Source organism: Myxocyprinus asiaticus, chromosome 43 (genome assembly GCF_019703515.2).
Source record: "Myxocyprinus asiaticus isolate MX2 ecotype Aquarium Trade chromosome 43, UBuf_Myxa_2, whole genome shotgun sequence".
Lineage (NCBI taxonomy): Eukaryota > Metazoa > Chordata > Actinopteri > Cypriniformes > Catostomidae > Myxocyprinus > Myxocyprinus asiaticus.
Window position 1 is genome coordinate 36,712,692 of NC_059386.1, and position 26,016 is coordinate 36,738,707.

The following is a 26,016-nucleotide window of genomic DNA, read 5'->3' on the forward strand; positions in this document are numbered from 1 at the left end:
ATCAAACACACACATAGCACACTGATGCTCAATAGTTCAGTTCGCTTATAACGTGCACTGAGATCCGAACAAGGAGCATTTCACCAGATTTTGAATGAAAAGAATATGAACCCTGTAAAGCCTGAAATATAAAAGAATGGTCTGAATATTCTAATTTTTAGTACAATTAGACAAGCTATAAAAAGAAAAAGTTCGTTCGTGACAACTTTCCATGGTCTACAAAAATAGGGATTTAAATGCATCACAGTTAACTTTTTCAATAGCAATTTATATCATATGTATTTTATGCACCAAACACTATATTCATTCACTACATTCATTACACTATAATCATTAGTCACTTTTACTTAAAAGAAAAAAAGTGTGCATTTGAAAAAATAAATAAATTCCATAAAGAAATGCCCAGAAACGTCCACCAGGTGGCAGAAGACATCTAGTACATTGCAGACAACAGGATGTTTGGAAAATTTGATTATGTTAATCATGCACAGGCTTTAGAAAATAACTAGATACAGGCGGCATTATAGCGTTAAACTACAGTGAACTAGCGCACACACAGACACTATAAGGTTACCGTCTTCCTGGAATATTTCATCAAAATAAAAGCCCCAAATTATGACTGAAATGCATTACTATTGTAAAATAAAATTCTAATATTTAATAATGTATTATTATTATTATATTAAATTACAATAGTATTTTAGTAATAAAAATAAATAAATAACTGTGATTGAAAAGGTGTACTAATATCCTATTACAACTGAAGTAAACAAACAAAAAAAAAAAAGGTCTGAATCCATTTAAAGGTGCTGTAAGCGATTTTAGCCGTTCTAGAATTTTGATAAGCTGAGCCGCTGAATTAGACACGCCACCTTTTTCCAAAATCACAAACTCCAAAGACACCAGCTTTTTTGACACCGACACAAGCAGAAACGTTGTTAAAAACAACAGCAGCAAAACAGCGCCCTCAACTGACAACTGTTATGAGCAACATGGCATAAAAATGGCATTAAGCCTCAATAATTCGCTGCAACTTCAATACTATGAGAACGTGCAAAATGATTGACAGGCAGAAAGTATCATTGTCTGTGGTCCGCGTACACATTTTTGCTTGCTGTTTACAGAGTCTAGAGCTGACACAGAGACTGGTGAGATATCTCACGACTAATGGTCGACCGATATATCGCAGAGGCCAATAAATCGATAAATTTCCCCGTTTGGCCGATTTGTTTCTTGAGGGCGTTGAGAATCGGCTGCTTGCGTGTGAAGTGACCGAGACATGTAAACAACCAGTCACGGTTCGTTTTGTTGTTACGTGCCATCATGTTACTACAATAATAGACCGGTGTGCAACACAGTCTCATTTAAACGGTCCGCATATCAGAGCCGCGGCAGACGCGTTTGAGCTCATAAAGTGTTCACCCGTTTCATTCTCCATCTCTCTCCTCAACAGTTCCCTGTAACTTTTAACTGTCTTGTCTAATGATAAAAAGGCAAATATCAATAAAACTTCTATTATACCATCTACAAATATGCACATATCTCATTTAAACAGATGTAATAAACCAACCTCACAAAACTTGTGCAGATCCAGCATCCTGTGAAGTGCTCATTTATTGACTTCTATCAGCCTCTCCTCAACAGTTCCCTGTCACTTTTCTAATGATCAATAAAACTTCTATCATATACCATCTGCAAATATGCACATACCTCATTTAAACAGATGTAATAAACCAACCTCACAAAAATCCAGCATTTTCTTCCCGTCGAGCGCTCATCTAATATCTTCCTCTGAAGCGCGTTTTCTATCAGCCAGAATCAAAAACTTCAGGATCAAGATCAAAAGTTCCTCTGATTCACAAATCATGATAGTCAGTCCATGACAATCCAAGCAGGTGATCCATGTCATTTAAACTGTCAGGAGATTGTTGCTCGAGCTGGATCCACACGAGCGCAAGTGTAACTTCAAATTAAAAGCGCTTCACGTGTGCTATACGTAAATAGTCTTATTCACTATTCACTGTTTGTACAATTGGTTTGATTCTGTATTTTTGGAGTAAATGCAATTGCTAATGTGGACATGCCATCCATGGTTGCTGGGCTACTGTGTGTACTGTTATTTCCATCTTCCTAATATATTAACAATTTCATCATGTGCAAATAATTACTAAAATTTGATGACTAAACAGAAATCTCAAGAAACTGCTATCTACCAATTTAAATACAATATTGTTTAGATTATTTTTTACAAAATTAAAGTTTTGTTTAAAATTGAGTAAATATAGTGCTAAATAATAATGTATATATATATTTTTTTTGCTATTTTATTTATGTTATTTACTATATTAAATTGTGTGATATATTGGTATTGTATCAGCCACCCTGCTCTCTGGATATCGGCAGTAAAAAAAAACACATCAGTCGACCACTACTCACGACACTTATTTTACTAAATCTTTCATGGAGTAGTAAACATTTTTGCATACCTTTCAATGAAAAATCGCTTACAGCACCTTTAATCCAGATACAAGTTGGACAAATGTGTAAAGAGAACTGGCTTCTTTTCTACTGAAGACTTTCACTGGAATTACTATTAAAACACTATTAAAAAATAAAGTTGTTCTTAATAGGCTGCATATTTTTCTATCATTTTGTGTTCTCTATTTTCTAATGAAATAATGTGTAGTTAGAAGTTTGTGTTTCTTTGCACATAAAAGACTACCCCCAGTAAGTTCCACACAGTGAGGTTTAGATATTCTTTACTGATTAAGAAAAAAAAAAAACAACTCTGGTATTGGGATCGGCCGATGCTGAGAGTTCAGGTATCTGAATCGGATCAGGAGAGGAAAAATGGTATCGGTGCATCCCTAAGTGAAATCTGAGCATTTACCAGCCAGTGGCTAATCACAGACATTTTCAGTTGCATAGCGTGAAATCTGGTCACAAATATTGCAGTAAAAATGAAAATCACGATATATCAATATATGATTGCATCTGCACAGCCATAATTGCATTTGGTTTTGAAATACATAATGCCGCAAACAAATGACAAAAAAAATGTAACGCCAACAAAGTATGCCAAGTGAAAGTAAGCAGGTGCCATCTGTGATGTACAATTTCACCCAACACAAATGACTTTTAATGAGAGACAGACTTTCTGCTGCCAAAGAGTGTTGTTGTGTGGTGATACAGGTCTTTACTCTTTTAAAAGAAGAAACTGTTCCTCTGGTTTGAGGAATTATAGGAAAATGACTCTCTTCTGATGTCAGCAGTTTCACCTGCGATAAAGGTGTCAGAGTTCTGGTCACTGAATGCACCGTTTTCCAGGTCAAGCTCAAGTGCTTTCAGAGCTGAATCAAAGGAAACACTCTCTCGAGCTCCCGCTGAACTCTCAGATGAGCTCCAATCAACTTCCTCCCTGGAGGACTCACTCTGATCTCACCCCAAACGCTCTTTCGTTTCTCAGAATAGAGCTGAGGTTTGCTTATACGGCTTGCACTATATGGGTCATTCACATAGCATTTATTTTATTTCAGTCCAGCTGATAAAAATGTAATCCAAGTTACTCAAAATAGTAATCCATTACAAATTACTTCTCTAAAATTTAAATATGATTAATGAATACTTCATAAAAGGTAATCAAATTACTAATTGCATGACTTTTAATTTACTTTCTAAAAAAACTTAACTGAAAAGGTTGTTCCACTTAATAAATTCAAAACATTTATATTAGATATACATTAGCGTTAGACCGATATATCGGTTTTCCTGATTAATCGGTGCCGATAGTTGCTTTTTGGAACTATCGGTTATCGGCAAAATGTCAATAGTTTTTTATTCCTCATTTTTTTCACTCATCAATAAACCTCATCTGGTGAAATATATAGTAATGGAGTCAAGTCCACAGAGTATTGTGGGCATGTTTATAGTTAAAAGTCCAACAATGCACAAAATCTTAATTTTGTCTGGTTATTATTACAGTTTTGGTTGCACAATAAACTGCTTTTGGGACTCTTGTGGCCTCTGTGCCTGTCATATCAAGGAAATACTAAGAAATCTTTAATCATTCTATAAATCGAGTAAAAAAAATAAAAAAAAAAAAATAATCGCCTGATTAATCGGTTATTGGCCTTTTCCACCACATTAGTTATCGGTATCTGCAAAATCAGTTGACCTCTTTAATACATATTAAAATAATTCATTTTTTAAACGTATTCTAGACAAATATTATTTATAACCCAAGTACTTAAAAGTAATTTAATGTCAGTAACTAATCGGATTACAAGAATTTAAAAAGTAATGCATTACACTACTTTTGAGTAAAAGTATAAGATTACAGTAATTACTTTGCAATCAGATTACACTCAGCAATGTACAAGGCTCTTTGGAATGCTTAATTCTGATTGGTCAATTGGCATTCTGCAAAATAATATTTGTGAATATTGAGCTTTAACAATATTTTCAACTTGGGGGACCTGGGTAGCTCAGCGAGTATTGATGCTGACTATCACCCCTGGAGTCGCGAGTTTGAATCCAGGGCATGCTGAGTGACTGCAGCCAGGTCTCCTAGGCAACCAGATTGGCCCGGTTGCTAGGGAGGGTAGAGTCACATGGGGTAACCTCCTCGTGGTCGTGAATAGTGGTTCTCGCTCTCAATGGGGCGTGTGGTAAGTTGTGTGTGGATCGTGGAGAGTAGCATGAGCCTCCACATGCTGTGAGTCTCCGCGGTGTCATGCACAACGAGTCACGTGATAAGATGCGCGGATTGACGGTCTCGGAAGCGGAGGCAAGTGACAAGAGCACAAAAGGAGAATGACAGCCTCAGTCACCATTCACTTTCATTGTACTGAAAAAAATAAAAAAAATACAATGAAAGTGAATGGTGAATGCGATATCTCCTTTTGGAACAACATGAGGTTGAGTAAACCATGACAGAATGTTTATTTGGGTGAACTGTTCCTTTAAATCAATATTTAGTTCCCATTTATTTATTTGGTAAGTAGCCATGAAATAAGCCTGTTTTGTGATAATGACCGGCTGACTGTACATTATCCCTTACATACAGCAGCCAGTTTAATTTTCCAGGAACTCTATGATTTTTTTCACTTCCAAACAGGACATTAACAAGTTTCCCTGCAGCCACAAAAGGCCAAATGGTATTTCGGTGATCTTTTCGAAGCGTTTGATGACAGAACGGCCTTCAGGAAATATCCAAACCTACATATGAAAAGCAACAGCACTGCATGAAAGAAACGGCTTATCTGCACACGACCAAATGTGCAAACTTCTCCAGAAGCGAGCAATAGTTCTAATAAAATCCTTTGTTGTTTCATCTTGTCAACGCAAATGCACCTTCAAACATCTTGTGGATTCAACAGCGGTCATTATTTAAATACTTTGTCCACACCCCCCAATTTACGCCTCCTTTAACCTCATCTAGAGTGTTAGAGGGATGGAGCTGAAGATAGACGCTAGTTAACGGTGGTCGTCAAAACACGTGTTTAGATGATTAAAAGGCAGAGAAAAACACTGCCTGGGGCTCTCACGCTAACCGTTCCTTTAACATCTGTCCATTGAGTCGTTTAAGCCTGCCTGGAGGATGATTCGCTTGCGGATTTGCTGTGGCGGAGCACGGATGCCTAGTTTCCTTCCTTTTTCATTGTCAAGACGGACGCTTTGAGAGAAGACTGAATGCTTTGAGAAAATCCTTTAGCGCCACCATCTATTAATCCCGTTTAGCCAAAACTTTCTGCTGCTGTTTGGACGAGTTTGTCTGACAGCGCACTCCAGCAACAATCGATGTGGGATTCAATATGTCCTGTGTAGCTAAATAGGAATTAGCAGGTGGCCACAGAGGTAAATGTTTGTGAAAGACTGACATTTGGTTCGAGTGATTGAGTTATCTGCACATCAGCTGCTGAGCAGTTCGCCGTTGCTTCAGCCCCGTAACAAACGTTAATCTCTAATTCAATTTAACATTAATCAGCGGAGAGTGCTGCCCTGCGTGTGCACGTGTGTGTAGACGGATAAGTGTGTACCTCAGCGGCAGGTATTCCTTCAGGTGGGCGGCACTGGAGCAGCACTTCCTGTTCCAGAGAAACTTCCTTCCCCAACGGCTCCTGGTCAAATGTTTTCCTGAGATCTACAAAAGAAACACACATGAATATTTCAGCACATCACATGATTGCACTTGACTGAGCACTTATTCAGTGTACGTATGTCACAATGGCAACATTTCAGCCGTTTATAACAATTTGGACCATTTCACATATCCGGCTTTGGAACATGAAAGTAAACTAAAGCAGAGTTGGCTTCTACAGCAGTCAAAGGGAAACAATAGAAATGTTATTTTTGCATTTCCGTTTGCTCCAACAGCAAAAGAAAAAAAAAAAAAGCCACTATTTTTGTAATTAAAGGGTAATATAATACAAAGAATAAAACAATAAAACTGAAAACAAATTAAGGTGGGAACACTCCAACAGTTTGTTCAATCCAACATCAAAAACTAATGATATTAAAGGAATATTCTGGATTCAATACAAGTTAAGTTCAATCGACAGCATTTGTGGCATAATGTTGATTACCACAAATAATCTGTTCCAGTGAGACACTTACAATGGAAGTCAATGGGGCCAATTTTTGAACTATAAAATACTCACTGTTTCAAAAGTATAGACACAAGACATAAACAATATGTGTGTTAACATGATTTTAGTGTGATAAAATCACTTACTAACCGCATCTGTGGAAAGTTATCCAATTTTACAACTTTGTTGCCATGATGAGGTAACACAGTAAACCCTAAATCCCTGAAACGACTGTTTTTTCAGGGTTTTTTTCCTCCCTTTTTCGCCCCAATTTGGAATGTCCAATTCCCAATGCGCTCTAAGTCCTAGTGGTGGTGTAGTGACTCGCCTCAATTCGGTGGCGGAGGACGAATCTCAGTTGCCTCCGCGTTTGAGACCGTAAATCCGTGCATCTTATCACGTGACTTGTTGAGCAAGTTACCGTGGAGACGTAGTGCGTGTGGAGGCTTCACGCTATTCTCCGTGGCATCCACGCACAACTCACCACGTGCCACGTGAGAGAGAGAACCACATTATAGCGACCACGAGGAGGTTACCCCATGTGACTCTACCCTCCCTAGCAACCGGGCCAATTTGGTTGCTTAGGAGACCTGGCTGGAGTCACTCAGCACGCCCTGGATTCAAACTCACGACTCCAGGTGTGGTAGTCAGCGTCAGTACTCGTTGAGCTACCCAGGCCCCCCTGAAACGACTGTTAAATGATTTACAGCTCAAATACTAAAGTTTTAACAGAATTAATGCAAGTGCTTTTATAACATTTTAAGCTTCACATTTCTGACATTAAACCCTCCAAACACTGGCTCCATTGACTTCCATTGTAAGTGTCTCACTGGAACCTTGATGCTTTTTAAAGAAAAGGAGGGACGAGTCAAAATGATTTTTGTGGTAATCAACATTATGCCACAAATGCATATTTAAAAAAAAGTTACAAATATTCATATAAAAATTTAATTCCAATAAAATAAATAGCTGCAGTTTTCAGTTAGAAATAGATAAAAACTGATTTAAGTTTTAAGTAATTATTCAAGTAAACAAGGCTAAACAATAAATATATAAATTATGGGCAGTAAGTGATTCTCTTTTTCTTGCATTTTTTTTTTATCCAATATTTTCACCTGTTTACATTTACTTGAGACAAACCAACTGTGTAACACTAAACTATTGAAAGTCTGATTTTTTCATCAAATAGTTTATGATGTTTCCAGGAGTGTTGATTATTCATGTTTTTAGACGTTACAGACATTACATCAGAAATTATCATAATTAATTCAGATTCAAAGTAATGTCCAGCATCATCCAATCACTGTCAATCATGTTAAAATAAAATGATACATTATAAATTCTGAATCTATGTACTGATTATCATTGTCACATGTCTGTCAAACATGTTGAGTGATCCAAACATCATCTGCAGCCTGAAACTGAACTTTTGATCAGATTTTAGGAGTGAATGCACTTAACTGCATAGAGAGCTATAGGATGCTCCCTTGCTCCCTATTTAGTGAATGACTTAACCTCCAGTGTGCTGTCTGTCTGCACTGGTCTCAGAACAGTTTGAAATGCACCTTATTTTCATCCTAACTCCATATAAAGCCTCTGAAAGCAACATTTTCAGCTTTTGGATGAATCCATTTATTCTCAATGTGATAATGTACAGTAAATATAGGATATTTAAACTGAATCTGAGCAACAGTCCACGCATGTGGTCTTTGTGTTTATCAGCACGCCGCTTCGCGTTAAATCGCTCAAATTTTAAAAATAGCATATCGGATGAAACTAGAGACTCTAATCTTTTGACTCAAACAGGTTTCAATGTAAAAACTTAATGAGGTTTCTTACCAGTTGTAGTTTTGTTGTCTTTTTAACCAAACACAAACTCCTCTGCCATGTTATTTGGTCACATGACTCAGTCGGTCGAAAATGTAACCCTTTACTGACAGCCCAGAGTCTCCTGAACTGAGATCAGTCAGTTTAAATTAAATTATGCGTTGCGTACAGTGAAGCCAAAACACAATGTCCATGCATTTGGACGCGGGGTCGCACAAGGTTAATACTTCGCTTAGATGGGCATTTTGATCAATGGCTATGTTCACACCCCAGCAGAATATATATATATATATATATATATATATATATATATATATATATATATATATATATATACACATACATACATACATACATACATACATACATACACACACACAGTATATATCAGCCACAACATTAAACCACCTGCCTAATATCGTGCCACCAAAACAGCTCTGACCCATCGTGGCATGGCCTCCTCAAGATCTCTGAAGATGTCCTGTGGTATCTGGCACCAAGATGTTAGCAGCAGATCCTTTAAGTCCTGTAAGTTGTGAGGTGAGGCCTCCATAGATCAGACTTGTTGGTCCAGTACATCCCACAGTTGCTCAATCGGATTGAGATCTGGGGAATTTGGAGGCCAAGTCAACACCTTGAACTCTTCATCAAGTTCCTCAAACCATTCCTGAACAATTTTTGCAGTGTGGCAGGGCGCATTATCCTGCTGAAAGAGGCCACTGCCATCAGGGAATACTGCTGCCATGAAGGGGTGTACGTGGTCTGCAACAATCTTTAGGTAGGTGGTACGTACCAAACTAACATCCACATGAATGCCAGGACTCAAGGTTACCCAGCAGAACATTGCCCAGAGCATCACACTGCCTCCTCCGGCCTTCCTTCTTCCTATAGTGCATCCTGCTGCCATCTCATCCCAAGGTAAACGATGCACACACACCCGACCGTCCACATGATCTAAAAGAAAAGGTGATTCATCAGACCAGGCCACTTTCTTCCACTGCTCCGTGGTCCAGTTCTGACGCTCACGCGTCCATTGTAGGCGCTTTTGGTGGTGGACAGGGGTCAGCATGGGCACTCTGACCAGTCTGCGGCTACACAGCCCCATACGCAGCGATGCACTGTGTGTTCTGACACCTTTCTATCATGGCCAGCATTAAGTTTTTCAGCTATTTGTGCTACAGAGTAGCTCTTCTGTGGGATCGGACCAGACGGGCTAGCCTTCGCTCCCCATGCGCATCAATGAGCCTTGGGCGCCCATGACCCTGTCACCGGTTCACCGGTTGTCCTTCCTTGGATCACTTTTGGTAGGTACTAACCACTGCATACTGGGAACACCCCACAAGACCTGCCGTTTTGGAGATGCTCTGACCCAGTCGTCTAGCCATCACAATTTGGTCCTTGTCAAAGTCGCTCAGATCCTTATGCTTGCCCATTTTTCCTGCTTCCAACACATGAAATTCAAGAACTGACTGTTCACTTGCTGCCTAATATATCCCACCCTTTGACAGGTGCCATTGTAACGAGATAATCGATGTTATTCACTTCACCTGTCAGTGGTTTTGTTGTGGCTGATCAGTTTGTATGTATATATGTTACACTGCATGCCCAATTATTAGGCAAGTGAGTAATCTGATCTTATCATTATTTCCACTATAAGTCACTTTAAAAGTTTGATTTCAAGAGGACATTTGAAAACAATAATTTGTCTTTTTTAATGTGATTGTAGCTCACTTTTGTCCAGCATGTGTACATGTTAATCGGACCATAACTAGTCTCACCATTGTTTAACCCTATGTACTTTTTTCAGATATTGGATTATGCATTGTGTCATGTATACTTGGAAAGACAGTAGCTTGTAGTGTTGATATCTATGATGCAATATTCATTCTAGTGAGACCGGAATATAACAATGCTTTTTCTAAAGACGTGTCATTAGATGTTGATCATTCGAGTCCAGTCCATCTTTTCTCACTGACCCTCAGAAATCTGCTCTCAGCTTCTTCAGTGACTCCAGTGAAAGCTGCTGGAATAGAGATGTATATATTTCATTCAGCTCGCTGTGCCTTCTGCTGCCTTGAGTACATATTTCACATCCAGCGTGAATAAAGTATGGCGCAGGTGCGAGTACAGTGTGCCAGTACATGCTCATGGCCGGTATCTTCATGGACGGTATAATGAGTTTTTGCTTCACGCTGCATATTACTTTGATTAGACTCTTCAGCATTAACTTTACACAAGCAATTAAACAGCACCAGACTTAAAAAATCTGCCTGTTTTTCCAAGTTATATGTCAAGACTTACAGAATTTTCCACACAATATTCTCTGCTTATCTGCCATCAATGTTATTTATCTGTCTACAATGAGAAAACACTGTCATGATGACAAACGGGTACAGATTTATTTCTCTGCGACTGATAACAACATTATACACAAACACATTTGGTTTGTGTTGATTACCGAGTAAAGCTGAAACGTTTCCTACAATACTGATGCATCTCAAAATCGAGTTATTTGTCTACCTAGACCACATCCTAACTAATCTGTTTTCGTCTGAAAACTCAGTTTTTGTTTTCCTCATGTCATCATTTTCAAAATATGCATTACTAGACAGTATTTGTTTACAATGGAGTAAAACACAGTTTCATTTTGGATGAGAGGTGTAAACGGCAAAATATTGCGTTTTCAACTGAAAATGTTTAAGTGTGGATGTGGCCTTAAAGTCATTAAAAAAAAAAAAAAAAAAAAAAAAAAACAATTTGAAAAATTTCAAGAGGACTTTTGGTTAATTTAGGGATTTTGTTCAGGGCTATTTTCATCTTTCTCATTTGAAATCAACATGTGGCATATGTTTGAGATTTACACTAGATTTGAGCACACACACGTCGTTGGTTTCTCTTGATATCATTCATGAGACGGGCGCTTTCTCAGCCAGTCAGACCCGTTGGTTAATATGAAATTACTTGGTCGAAAAATACACGAGAGCCGCGTGTTTTTCCAGTGCAAAGCGGATAACGCCGTGCTATTCATTAATAACGGACTCATTTGAAAAAGGGGTTTTAACAGGAAGTTTATCGATTTATGGATAGACGGACAGGGGCTCGTAGACTGACAGGTTAGACTGGCATCACAAACCCCATTCATTCTTACTGTGAGTGTGTAAACCAATCAAATCACTTTCTTATGTGAATCAACACCGCAGAATAACATCTAAAAGTTATTTCAAAAGCAATAGTGAATTCACATATATTTATAATAGTGAATGGCTTGTCATTTATATGTGCACTTACCAGCAATCACCGATCCAACATGACCTGTGTATATTTTTGGATTGTACGGTGAGCTTATGTAACGGGAGCCAGCTGGTACGTGATAGATGTACGGTATGTGTAAACCTCGATTGAGCTAGGGGCTGTAGCCTTTAGCCTCCTCATTAGCACGCCCACCTCCCATGTCAGAGACCCCGGTTCGAATCTCGCTCATAGCGGGTCGAGCAGGACCGGTTACACTTACAAAACAGTGTATAATATATTCAAGCCTTTTGTTGCATGCAGTTGTGTATTACAGTGTGCATATGTGAGAAACCTTGATATAGTTAACTCTATTAAAGTGAAATAAAACTGACTGGATGTGTTTTCGTCCTTGAATTAATAAATGTATTAGGGCTGTCAATCGATTAATATTACGACATGCCGATTAATTAATCGAACTAATCGCATTCATCATTATTTGCTGAGAAATCCCACCAAATAAAGTTAATTCATTTAAACAATGCATAATAATTCAAATATTTATAAATAAAAAACTTAGGGCCTATAATAAATATACACTCTGCTGATTACCATGCCCATGTTTTTATTGTTTTTTTTTTTTTGCAGTTGAGAACTGACTTGTACTGAAAGGGGGGTTTCATGACACTTTAAGAGAATGACACAGTATGTATTTCTGACCACAGAGAATTCAGAGAGAGAGAAAGCAAGTGAGCGAGAGTGAGAGAGAGAGAAAGAGCAAGAGAGAGAGAGAAAGCAAGCGAGCATGAGTGAGAAAGAGAGAAAGAGCAAGAGAGAGAGAGAGAGAGCGAGTGAGCGAGAGAGAGAGAGAGAGAGAGAAAGCGAGCGAGAGTGAGAGAGAGAGAGAAAGAGCAAGAGAGAGAGAGAAAGCAAGCGAGCGTAAGTGAGAAAGAGAGAAAGAGCAAGAGAGAGAGAGAGAGAGAGAGAAAGCGAGTGAGCGAGAGAGAGAGAGAAAGCGAGCGAGAGAGAGAGAGAGAAAGAGCAAGAGAGAGAGAGAAAGCAAGCGAGCGAGCAAGAGTGAGAGAGAGTGCGAACGAGCAAGAGTGAGAGAGAGTGCGAACGAGCGAGAGAGAGAGAAATTGTGAAAGAGTTCATGTGTACTTTTGGCTTCAGAACTGATAAACAGTCCAAACAGACTTTTAAATCGCAATAAATGCTTAAAACTTATGTTCCAAACATGTCAACATCCCCAAAAATGCTTTGAACAAATGCTCCAAATGTGCATGTGATTACAAAAATAAAAATGCTTTAAAAATGTACAGTTTTCAAAACCAAAATATGTTCACCCAATATTCTTCAAACGCATCAACATCCCACAAAATCGTTTAATGCATCTATGGCTGGTTTCACATATAGTTCAGTTAAAGTGAACCAAAAAGGGAACCAGCTGCAAATGACCTCAGTGCTTTTGGTGTTCACACTGTAAGTGGACTTAAGAGGACCCAGTTTCTTTTTTTGGTCCTTTTAACATTTAAGTGGTCTCAGAATCCTTGTTGTTCACGCCACAGCTCCTTAAGAACTTAGACACCATGGCTGTAACGATTATGAAATTTGGCTAGCAATAACTTGTAAACGTATAATTGTGATTATGATGATAAATCAAACTTATTAAGGTGTATGTATGCTTAATACACCTCCTGAGGTGGTCTGAGTACGGTTCGCTTTCGGGTCCTTTTAGGGTGGTCTGAGATCATTTGGGTTGTTCACATGTGCACACTATAGCGCTTGGAGTGCTCAATCAAACTAGGTGTGAAAATGCCCTATGATAACTAAATTGCTGTCTACTTAGGCTACATTTTGTGACACGGTTATGATGCTTCACTTTAGGCCAAGTTCATCCCTCTTTGACTCCGAGTACAGTTAATGCCAGTGATGCCAAATGAGAAAAGTGGCACCCCAACCTACAGGAAGTTCATCATTTGAGCCCAGGGAGGGCGGAGCAGCAGAACAGACAGCGAGTGGCTGATCGAGCTGTCGATCAGAGAGGGAGTGGTTTGAATCACCGCAGTTTCATCATCAGAGCGTCTGCTGACAGTGATGGATGAGTCGAGCTCCACGAGCTCCTCCGGGTCCTCTCCATCTCCATCTCCCCATCAGCATTCCTCCACATAGGTCCTCAGAGAACCAGAGAGATGGAGAGATTTCATGTGCTGCTCTAATAAACATCCAATATTTCTATGCGTTCCCACACCGAATGAAAGAGGCGAGCGCTGGAGGTGTGGAGAGTGTCTCGCTCTAGCAGCCTGCAGGTTCATTAGATGTATGTTGTGTTCTGCTGGGATGGAGGAGGACGTCAGAACAGAGGAGATGGTGATAACATGAACACTGCTGGACGTTTCTCTGTGCTGGTTTGTACATTTAGTGTAAACATGAAGTGATATTAAAATGACTGATGAAATAGTTTTTATCATTAAAGCATAAACCTGAAAAACGGTACGCTTTGATGGGAAAACGTCCTGCTTTTGGAATTTCACTGGGAAGAATGTCACCATAATATAGTCTAATAAGCAGACGGTTTTGAGATTGTCTCTCCAGTTCAAATGACACTGATAACTTGAATCACTCGTACTAAAGAACGATTGAAGAGAAGAATCAGTCTGCCCATGATGTAGAGAGATAAACGGACAGACAGCATGGCGTACGGACGGCTCATTGTGCCGTCAGGGGGGCGGAGCCGAGCGCTGAAGGTTGCGGGTTTGTCACTGTCTGACACAGAGACAGGAAGTTGCCCTGTGGGTGTCCAGATACACAACACACACACACACACACGCCAAGGTCAAGCTGAGAATGCCAAGAGGACAAATACACACAGTCTATTAATATGAAGGACCGCTAGCAGAAAAGCAACATTCATTTTATCAGTAATTACATTTAAAAACCGATCAAAAGACATTGAAAGATCAACAGCATATATTGTTACATTACATCAAACCAACCTAAAAATTTAGACGGATTTATTTACGAAACGTTCCCTTATCGTTACTACTAAATAAAAAATAATGTGGAAAAAAGTGAATGGGGGAAAAACAATTACTTAAGTGCTTAGGCTGTCACACAAAAAACCTTCCTGTAACATTCTGGGAAAGTTGGATTGTGACTACTAGCGCTGTCAGGATTATGAAATTTGGCTGCCGATTAATTGTCAATCAAATAATTGTTATTACGACGGTCAATTGTCTCTTTTAGGGCTTTCACGATGAATTGCCATATAAACTGTCACATTTCTTAAGGTGCATGTGTGCTTCATACACTAAACCTTTTACATATTTAACTTCAAATATATAAATCAAATAATAGAGATATATAATTTCCTTTTAAGGCTTTTATCATATCAAATATCAAAATATTTCAAAATACTTCAAATGTGTCTCTTTTTGGTCAACTTTAGTTGTTTTGGAGCTCATATTTTTTTATTATAAAAAATATAATAAAATCAGAGACAGGAGTTGATCTGTTTGACATCCAGAGTGCAGCTCAGTGACGCTCGGAGTTCAACTAAATTACACACACGTGCCGTTGATGGCATTTATATATTTGCTTAAAATTCCCTTATTTGGATATAAAATGTTGCTGGTACAATAAATGGTGGTTAGACCAAATAAGCGCGATCAGACGACAGGCCTAATGGCTACAAAAATAAAACCTTAAAAATAAGAACGTTCTGAATTAAAAGCTGCAAGCAGCGATGAACGGGCCCTCGCAACCTGGTGCACATTGGGGCTCCTGTGCCAGGGGAACGTCACTCCAATTTTTTTAGCATTTTTTAGCATTTAAATTTTGTTAAGAGTGTATCACAGTGTAAAATATGCAATTTCCTGTTGCCAGTATGTGGTGCTATGACTGTAACTGAATATTGGCATATAGAAGTGTTCAGGCCGGGACTGTTATCAAATATGTGAAATTTGGGGCAGATTGGACATTGTATGTTTGAGTTACAACAACTTCCTGTTTAATGGCGAAACAGCGAAATTTGTCAGGCCGCCACGGACACGCCGTTCAAAGAAAACTCAAAAGCGTCACAATATAGCATCGCCAAGGCCTTTAGATTAGAATAACCAAATATGAAACAGATCTGATGAAATCTCTAGGAGGAGTTCGTTAAAGTACAAGGCCTGGAAATGGCAAAAACTGAGCAAAAATTGAAGAGATAAATCAAAATGGTTGACTTCCTGTTGAGTTTAGGGCATGGGTCCAAGATACTTTTTTGTAGGTATTGGCATTTTACACATGTGTACCAATTTTCGTACGTGTAGGTAAAATGTAGCATAAAGCGCACATCGTTGAATGTTTGTAGGTGGCACTATTGAGCCATTTTGCCACACCTAATTCTGAAACCCATATCATATGTACATTTTCACCACTTCTGATGCGTGTGCAAAGTTTCATGTGTTTGAGTATGTTTAGGCCCTCAAAAATGTGATTCATTTGGGGAAAATAATAATAATAATAATAATAATAATAATAATAATAATATGCCTAGAAGAACAATAGGGTCCTCGCACCAGTGCTCGGGCCCTAATAAGATCTTACACCAATCAGCCACAACATTAAAACCACCTGCCCAATGTTGTGTAGCGGGGCCATTTCTAGGCACAGGCGAACTAGGCGGTCACCTAGGGGCTATCTGCTGGGAGGGTGCCAAAGAGGAGGCCTCTACCATACCGTCCCCAATCCCCCCCCAATGGGGGTGCCAACAGAGATCTTGCCTAGGGCGCCAGAATGGTCCGAAATGGCCCTGTTGTGTAGGTCCCCCTCTTGCCGCCAAAACAGCGCCAAACCGCATCTCAGAATTACATTCTGACATGCTATTCTTCTCAGCACAATTGTACAGAGTGGTTATCCGAGTTACCGTAGACTTTGTCAGTTCGAACCAGTCTGGCCGCTCTCTGTTGACCTCTCTCATCAACAGGACGTTTCCATCCACAGAACTGCCGCTCACTGGATGTTTTTTGTTTTTGGCACCATTCGGAGTAAATTCTAGAGACTGTTGTGTGTGAAAATCCCAGAAATACTCAAACCAGCCCATCTGACACCAACAATCATGCCACGGACCAAATCACTGAGATCACATTTTTTCCCCATTCTGATGGTTGATGTGAACATTAACTGAAGCTCCTGACCCGTATCTGAATGATTTTATGCACTGCAGCCACACGATTGGCTGAATAGATAATCACATGGATGATTGTTGGTGCCAGACGGGCTGGTTTGAGTATTTCTGTAACTGCTGAATAGCGTCTCTGAATGCTATTCTGAGATGCGGGTTGGTGCTGAGGGGGACCTACACAATATTAGGCAGGTGGTTTTAATGTTGTGGCTGATCGGTGTATATTAGGTTTTCACAAAAAAATCTCAATGCATCGTTCTGTGAACATTAGTTTATGGTTCTAAAAAAATAATGTTTTCTGGGTAGATTCAAAATGTTGAAGTCTTTGCAGAGCAAATACATAAGATATTTATTCAATATTAATCGCAAGACAAATAATAAGATACATTTTTAGCTACATCACCCAAGCCTATTTATAAACGAGTGAAAAATCAAATTACTGAACATAAAACCGATTTAACTCGCATATCAAACCCGCGCATGTCCAGAGGTGTTTGTGTGTTGTCGGCACAGAGTGCATCAGAGCTCATTACAGTAATAACTGCGGGAGAGCCGCTGTTTAAAGCGGGAGTCAGTCACCGCAGCGCTCAAGGATTGGTAGTTAAAACAACTCAGTCCAATTACCAGCGTTTTCATTCCATTAAAGCCCCTCCCTGGGGGCGCCCGCATCTCCCCCGCGCCCGCCTCCATGTGGGCACAATTAATTACTTGTGTTCTGACATGTACGTTTGAGACGACATCGATTATAAATCGAACAGAGCGCCTGCCAGTTCTGTTTCATTCTAAAGAGAGTAAGAGTACACCATTTAGTAGTGCATACTGCAGCTTTTTAAGTCCATACTGTAATCACTTTTGCATGTTCATGCACCGACTCGTTTTGGTGTGCCGCCCGAAGAATACATTCTGGCCCAATATGTCTCCCTCTTCCGAATAGTTTCCGATTTTAAGCAGGCCAAATCAAGCTTCTCGTCAGTATTTATACTAGCATGTGAGTATTGGCTGCAGCTGTAGCCTTCACTCGGGTTTGTCACATTAAAAGCGGTTGAAGCGTGCTGCTGCTGCCACCCCATTTTAAAGCACTTTGGGGTTCTCAACAGAATACAATCCATATTTTGTGCCATTCCAGGTCCAAAAACCCTGAGTGGTGAATAATATAAGGTAGAAGTTCGACATTGAGGAAATGAGCAAACACACACATGCTGGATTTATTACTGCCTCTAATGGGCCAAATGCATTACAATGCCATTTGTGATATGTAGCGGTGCAAAACCTCTCTGGCTATTATAAATTAATGTAAGGTGGAGACGATGGATGTTTCACAGATATTTCAGATGCAGTACTTTCAGGAATAACCAGAGAAAACTCAGAAAAAGTTTTACGCTTTAGCAGAGAAAAGATGCTCGGAAAAATAAAATAAAGATAAAAGACAAAAGATCAGTTGAAATGTATCCAAGACCTCAAAATGTTCCTCCTATTCTTAAAAAAAAAAAAGCAAAAAGAAGCAAAAATCGAGGTTACAGTGAGCCACTTACAATGAAGTAAATGCAGCCAATTTTTGAACGATAAAATACTCCCTTTTTCAAAAGCATGTGTGTTAACATGCTTTTCATGTGATAAAATTACTTGCTAACCTTTTCCATGCAAGTCGTTTTAAAATAAAGCTGTAAACCCTAAAACAACCATAATAATGATGATTTAAAACATCTTTACAGCTCAAATAATACACAAGTTTTAACAGAAGAATTAATGCAAGTGCTTTTATAAAATGATAAGCTTCACATTTCTGCCTTTAAACCCTCCAAAAATTGATCCCACTGACTTCCATTGTAAGTGTCTCACTGGAACCTCCATTTTTGCTTTTTTAAAGAAAAGGAGGGATGAGTCGAAATAATTTTTGGGTAATCAAAATTTATAACACAAATGCTGTCGATTGAGCTTAACTTGAACTCAACCTTGATATTCATTTATCATTTTATACAAGCACTTACATTAAATTATCCTGTTAACCCTTTAAGCTCAGATGGGCCAAAATAATCATCAAAATATTAATAACTACAGTCTTGACCAACACAAAATAGGTATAGCTTGAAAGCTTAGAAGCTCTACTTTCTAATGCATTTAGACATTATGACCAAAACTGAACAAGTGCTTTGAAATTTGCAGACAAATGTCAGAAGTATTTCGTTTGATTTATAAAAAATCATTAAAAAAAAAAAACGGTACATATTATTGCAATCAGAAAAACATCAAATAGCCATGTGTCAAATGTTGTTGGAAAGCTCTCAAAGAGTAGAATACAACCAGTCTATTTGTTTTACTCACCAACAAAAATATAGTGAGTAATAGCTAATTATATGTCTTTGACAATTATGTTGCTGTTGCTTATATGCCACATTTTCACTTATAACTTCATGAAAAATTAACAGAACATAAAATATCACATCCTATTACTTAGAGGAGGTGATTATCTTTCAAACGAGTCCACACACAAGATAATCAGATGCATAGATCATTAGATAATCCACATGAAGCACAATGTTACATATGGCCACCAGGAGATGGCGCCAAATACATGACACAGACTCAATGATGACTCAAATGACACAGAATGAAACTCATTCTGTGAAATCTCATTACTAAAATCATGTCTGCATGCTATACAAACCTTTAGTCATTGTTGTGTTTGCATGTGTAATTAGTTCTTATGTACCATTATTATGTTTTATTTGTTTGGAGATGTTTTTGGACACTATGATAAATTATGTTTGTAATGCTATAACTTTTTATTGCTTTGTCGTTATCGACACAATTTTTCTCAGATACAGTTGTTATGATTGGGAATGAAACAAAAGCAGTTTTTTCGGAGCCACTTTATTTACACACAGAGATAATGTCAAATCAGAAAAATACGAAAAAAGTCAATTTTTTGGCAGTTTCTTAGGTTGAGAGTCTCAGAATGTATCATAATCTATATCATTAAAAATGTTGAATAGTCTTCTTTACAATGATACCAAACACTTTTTTTTTTTTTTTTTTTTGTCAAGTTATAAGTCTTTAATTTTGGGTATGCCACTGAAACAGGAAATCTTTAAAAACACCTTCAGAGCTTAACAGGTTAAAACTTGTGTATTATTTGAGTATCATCATTTTTACGGTCGTTTTAGGGTGTTAGTGTTACGTAAAATGATTATCACAGTAAAATCATGTTAACACATTTATTACGTCTTGTGACTATATTTTGAAACAGTGAGTACATGTATTGAAATATTTTGCTCAGGCAAACTCTGCTCTCTCATTTTGTTCACAAAATATAAAAGCAAACTTTAAAATGTAAAACTGTGCTCTGAAATGAAAATACATTGCTTGAGATGTGTGAAATACACACAACGAAATGCCTCCTGTTGGTTTTCTGCTTGAAAATTGTTCCGATGGTTTTATTACAGGCTTTGGGGGGAAATATCACAGCTTGTATTGGCTGCCATGATGAAGGCTTCTGTCAGATATAAAAACAGAGTTCTGGCCAAATGTAGACAGAGGAACAGCACACCATCTCTGGAATATCAGCGTCTAGATTGCGTTTAGAAGCCCAGTGGCGAAGCTGAAATCCCATGATTCTCATCTGTCCGGCGGTGGCGGCCGCACACGTGGACACATGTGAGAATAATTACGTTAAGTGGCTGCGTTTGGCTGCTTGTGCTAAATTACACAAGTTATTAAGGGTCATTTACATACTTTAACTCTCCTGTCTGTGTCATTTCTCAGATGACTCAATCCTGCTGCAGCTGTTAAACTCAAGCTGGCTGAACATTGATTCACTGCGGTTTGTATAACATGAATATATGTAACTTGCAAGACTGTATGCAATAAGCAACAATAGTAGTATGCTACATAGTGGTCAAATTACCTCAAGTTGTGAACAGCTAAATCAGAAATAATAAAAAATAAAAAAATAAAAATTTATTCCAATTTTGTCTGAAAATGTCTGAATTCTTAGCAGTCAAGAGAGAGATATTTTAAAAACAACAGCTGATATCATTCATCATAATCAACCATCGAATGGAGCACATCGTGGGATACAGTATTCTGAGCACTGTGCTCTGTTGTATACTACACATTTTGGCAAATGTAGTTATTTTAACTAGCGGCTGGATGTTCAGACTGGAATATTAGCATATTTCTAACTGAACAGTTTATGCAATGGAGGACTGCATAATCCATCTTAATTTATCTTAATTTACAGCAATAAAGTTGTTCAGGAACACAGTTCTCAGATTGTTTTGGATGTGTGGCCCATTTGAAAAATATGGCATGACAGATGCCCCAGACAATTATTATTTAGAGAGACAATTATCATCAATTATTACTATTATTTAAATTCAAAAATTCTATTGAAATTAATTGCAATTACAATATCAAGGGAAGTAATCAACAGTAATGATTTTCGTCAATCATTCAGTCCCAATGTACTGCATACTATTTTTATAATTTTGTATAATTATTTTATATTTTTTTTAATAATTTTTTCAATTTTAAAGGCTGTAAATCGATAATTTTTTTTAATCTAATTAATTATGTGGTATGCCGATTAATTAATCGAATTATGTGGTATGCCGATTAATCGAAATAATCGCAATTAATCGCATATATAAATGTTTGCTGAGAAAGCCCATCAAATAACAATAGTTTAATTAATAATGATGAAATAATTAAAAATAGTTATATTTAAATAATTACATATATACATACGCTGTATAAAATAATAATTCAGATAATTAAAATGCATTACATTATCGTGGCAGATGAGTAAAGCATTGATAAGGTCCAATATATTGTTTATTTCCATATTATTGAACAGAAGCCAATCACTGGCCTACAGTTCACAGCAATTCATTTTGCAACTGAATTCGTCAATCCGTCCCAAGATCGATTTATTATAAGGGCTTTTCTAAGGATGCGTCAATGTACATCGGTGTCAGTCGGATGCTCACTTTGGTAATGTTGCGTCATAAACATACCGTTTTTAGATTGTTATGTCAAGTTAATCGTAGTTTGAAACTTAGAAATGAGATCCCTGCGTTCGGATGTGTTTAAGCGCAAGAACGTGTTCTCATCTTGTGTTGTCTGCTGTCTGTAAGTGTGGTTTGTTCTCTGTATAAGCTGCACATTGCCTATACAGCTGGAGTTTCGCTTACTGCCCCCTGGAGAAAACAGGTGGTACTTAAATTGCTTAGATGGTAGGAAAATTCCGTATTACGGTCCGGGGACACTGTTAATTTTTTTAACATGTTATTTATATATATATATAAAATCAATCACACTGAATTAATGCATTAAATCGACAGCCCTAATTTATTAACTTTTTACCTCTTTTTTCCATAGTATGTGAAACAGTAAACAGCAATAAATGCCTCAAACAAACATGAGCAAACCCCTTATCTACACCGGACGAGAAGACAATTGCTCCCCTTATAATCGATGCTGTCTACCCTGAATCTGACCGTTACATCACGCCAACAGTTTATGGTTACCGCGTTCCATTTATGATGCGCTGCATGCATTTGGCACTACTCTCTGTGCACATCATCTTTTTAGACCAAATTCACACTTATCCATTTCTTAACGTCATTCTTTTTCAAAGTATGCAATAAAATTAAGAGCGTTTTCAAAATGCTCCATTTTTGAAAAAAAAAAAAATAAAAAACTACATTCTAGTGTTGATAAGAGCCAAAAACATAGCAAAATTATTGCGTTTCCAAACGAAAACGTATTAGTGTGGACGGGGCCTTAGAACATACGCTTCTACATGTCCATTGAGGTGCGATGCAACATTTCATTTTTCGAGTGGCGTCCAATTATCTCAGAAACAAAAAAACTGACATTTTGCATATAAATCCAATTTTGTGTAAAATGTTTTAATTTTGGTATTCCAATGAAATAAGTCAAGAAAGAGATGCAAAAAATAAATCACAGCTGATATTTCCTTTACTGGAAATGGAGGGTCAAGCTGAGAGCATTTTATTGTGGGATAGTATCTCCTTTTACAATAGCGCTCTCTTTCTCTGTCGGTCTCGTCTGGGTCTCTTAAATGTCTCGTTGAGTGTTGTGTGTTCAGGTAAATCACTGCCGTGTGTGTGTGTGTGTGTCCGGATCGAAGCTTGTCCCCTCATAACTCAGACAGGAAGTACCCGATGCGGCAACCTCACAAATAATGCGCTCAATTAATATCATCAATCAGAGTGCTGAGACTTTTACAGCTTCATGGCGATTCCACTGATCACGATACACAACAACAAATGCTGCTCATTTATTACTCGAGTGTTACTGATTAAAACATCTGTCGAAAATCAATGAATTCACAGCGCACTCTGTAGTGTGTAGACGCTGTTATCACACGGATCCTAATGCTAAAAGTTTCTCATTGAACAGTGCTTTTGTAAAGTTTCTTGATAATAGAAACCAGTTTTGTGTTTGTGATTAATTCCTCAACAGCAGATCTTTAGATACGTGCATATAATATTCACATGCAGCAAACCTGTTTGGTTGGACGAAGGATGCCAGATTAATAGTTGGAAAGCATGAGGTCAGCGGCTGTTTATAAGCAACAAGCATTGTTTTTTTTAGCAACACCAAATCAGGAAAAAGACTACAAGAATGTAAGTGCAAGAGGAAATATTCCAGTCAATGTGAACACGCTCATTCTGTGAGAGATGTTTGTGTTGATGCTTCTGTAATTTTATATCTACAGAATCAACGCTCTAGGCTTTTTTTTACATTATTGTATGATACAGTTCCTGTTTATTGTGTGTACTCACAGGCGATGCGGACGTGGGCCTTGCGGCTCTTGGTGGTTCCGGCTGAGCTCCAGGCGACACACTGGCACCAGAAATCTTCCAAACCAAAGAGCTCCTCCACCTGCTGACGGGTGATCTCGATACTCGCCTCACGAACCACCAAACCTACAGACAGACAGACAGAGATCGAGACTAATATTATACACTTTATACTTTCTGTAACTGTAACATTATGATCACAGGTGTGTAGTTAAACTATATATGAAACCACTGGCAGAAATACAACTTAATTTATACCACAGCATTATTGAATTCTACATACTGACTGGTTGACAGATGTTTCAATGAGTAATTTTCCATAACTGCACAACTGTAAAGTAGCGCATTATAGTTCTACATCACAAGATACTTCATTAGTGGCGTAAGGAAGTAGTTTTACACAAGAGAGCATTTAGGGGCTAAAACTGGAAAATATCTTGAGATAGACACATCATATAGACATGAATGTGTGTTCATACTGTCGTATGAGTTCAAATAATTCGCTCCAGACTGTTGAATTACTGCAACTTTTTTTCTTCCCAGTTTGGAATGCCCAATTCCCAATGCGCTCTGAGTCCTCGTGGTGGCGTAGTGATTCGCCTCAATCCGGGTGGCGGAGGACGAATCTCAGTTGCCTCCGCGTCTGAGACCATCAATCTGCGCATCTTATCACGTGGCTTGTTGAGCGCGTTACCATGGAGACCTAGTGTGTGTGGAGGCTTCACACTATTCTCCACACCACCGACAGCGAACCACATTATAGCAACCACGAGGAGGTTACCCCATGTGACTCTACCCTCCCTAGCAACCGGGCCAATTTGGCTGCTTAGGAGACCAGGCTACTTACTGAAACTTAATGCAAACCCAGTATTTACTTGGATGAGCCATGATTGAAGCCATTGTAAAAATAGTAACACACACACACACACACACACACACACACACACACACACACACACACATCAGTTGAATTCTATATTAAAGAGCTAAATAATTTGGTAACTGTAAGCAACCTACAATAGACTAATGAACTATATTACATGTTTAAAGGAATGTTTGTGACAATACAACAGTTAGTTTCAGTCCTCAAATCTGATTGGACGAGAGGCGTTCAAAGAGTGCCGATACCTTCAGCCGAATCACCGCCGTGCTGTTAGATGGATATACAGCACTCTTGCTCTTGTGATATTGCTTTATTATCATTAGTATCATTATAATCATTTGGTTTTAATCACGGTTAAGGTTTTATAAGCACTCATTGGTCTCTTGTGGCTTATTGCTTTTCTTTCTCTCACTTTCTTGTTTCTTTCCTCTTCATTTCTTTCCCTGTCTACTTCCTTGTTTCTTTCCATGTTTACTTTCCTTTCCCTCCTTACATCCTTGTTTCTTTACCCTCTATTTCATTTCTTTCCCTCCTTACCTCCGTTTCTTTCATTCTATACTTTCTCATCTCCATCCATCTTTACTACCTTAATTCTTTCATTGTTTCTCTCACCTTCCTTCTTTCTTTCCCTCTTTACTTCCTAGTTTCCTTCCCTCCTTCCTCCCTTGTTTTGTCCCATTCTTACTTCCATGTTGCTTTCCCACCTTCCTTCCTTCATTGTTTCTTTCCCTCTTTACTTATTTCCCATCTTCCTTGTTTGCCTCTCTTGTTTTTCTCTCCTTTCTTTGTTTTTCTTTCCCACCTTCCTTCCTTGTTTCCCTCTTAATTGTTCCTTTTCCTTTACATTTCTTTCCTACCTTTCTTCCTTTTGCCTTTCCCTCTTCCATGTTTCTTTCTCTCCTTCCTTCATTGTTTCTTTCCCTTCTTCCTTCTATCCCTCCTTACTTCATTGTTTCTTTCTGCCTTCCTTGTTTGCCTCTTCCTTCTTTCCTTCCCTCTTTACTTCCTACTTTCTATTCCCTCCTTCCTCCCTTGTTTTGTCCCATTCTTCCTTGTTTCTTTCCCTTTTCATTTCTTTCCTACCTTCCTTCCTTCTGTCTTTCCCTCTTTACTTCCTTGTTTCTTTCCACCTTCCTTCCTTGTTTCCCTCTTTACTTCCTTGTTTCTTTCACTCTTAATTGTTTCTTTCCCTTTTCATTTCTTTCCTACCTTTTTCTTTTGTCTTTCCCTCTTTACTCCATTGTTTCTTTCTCTCCTTCCTTCCTTGTTTCCTCCTTCTGCGTTTATTTCCCTCCTTCGTCATTTCTCTCGCCTTCTTTCCTTCCCTCTGCACTTCCTAGTTTCTTTTCCTCCTTTATTGCTTTTCCTTCCTTCATTGTCTTTCCCTCTCTTGTTTCTTTCCCCTTTCTATCATTTTATCCTGTCATATTTTGATAGAAAACTGTTGCCAACCATTATTTGTTTGTACACTTGCACAGAATGCAGCTCGTATAT

The 26,016-nt window shown here is 38.4% G+C and overlaps 1 protein-coding gene across 4 annotated transcripts in view; it reads right to left on the minus strand.

Annotated features, from left to right (window-relative positions):
* Positions 1-26,016, minus strand: part of unc5cb (unc-5 netrin receptor Cb) — a 267,331-nt gene that overhangs the window by 102,085 nt on the left and 139,230 nt on the right. For all 4 annotated transcript variants that reach the window (XM_051686038.1, XM_051686037.1, XM_051686039.1 and 1 more), the window contains exons 3-4: positions 23,622-23,765; positions 6,039-6,142 (exon numbers count right to left, since the gene is read on the minus strand). In XM_051686038.1, the coding sequence (XP_051541998.1) occupies positions 6,039-6,142; positions 23,622-23,765 (248 nt within the window). The remainder of the gene's footprint in view (positions 1-6,038; positions 6,143-23,621; positions 23,766-26,016) is intronic.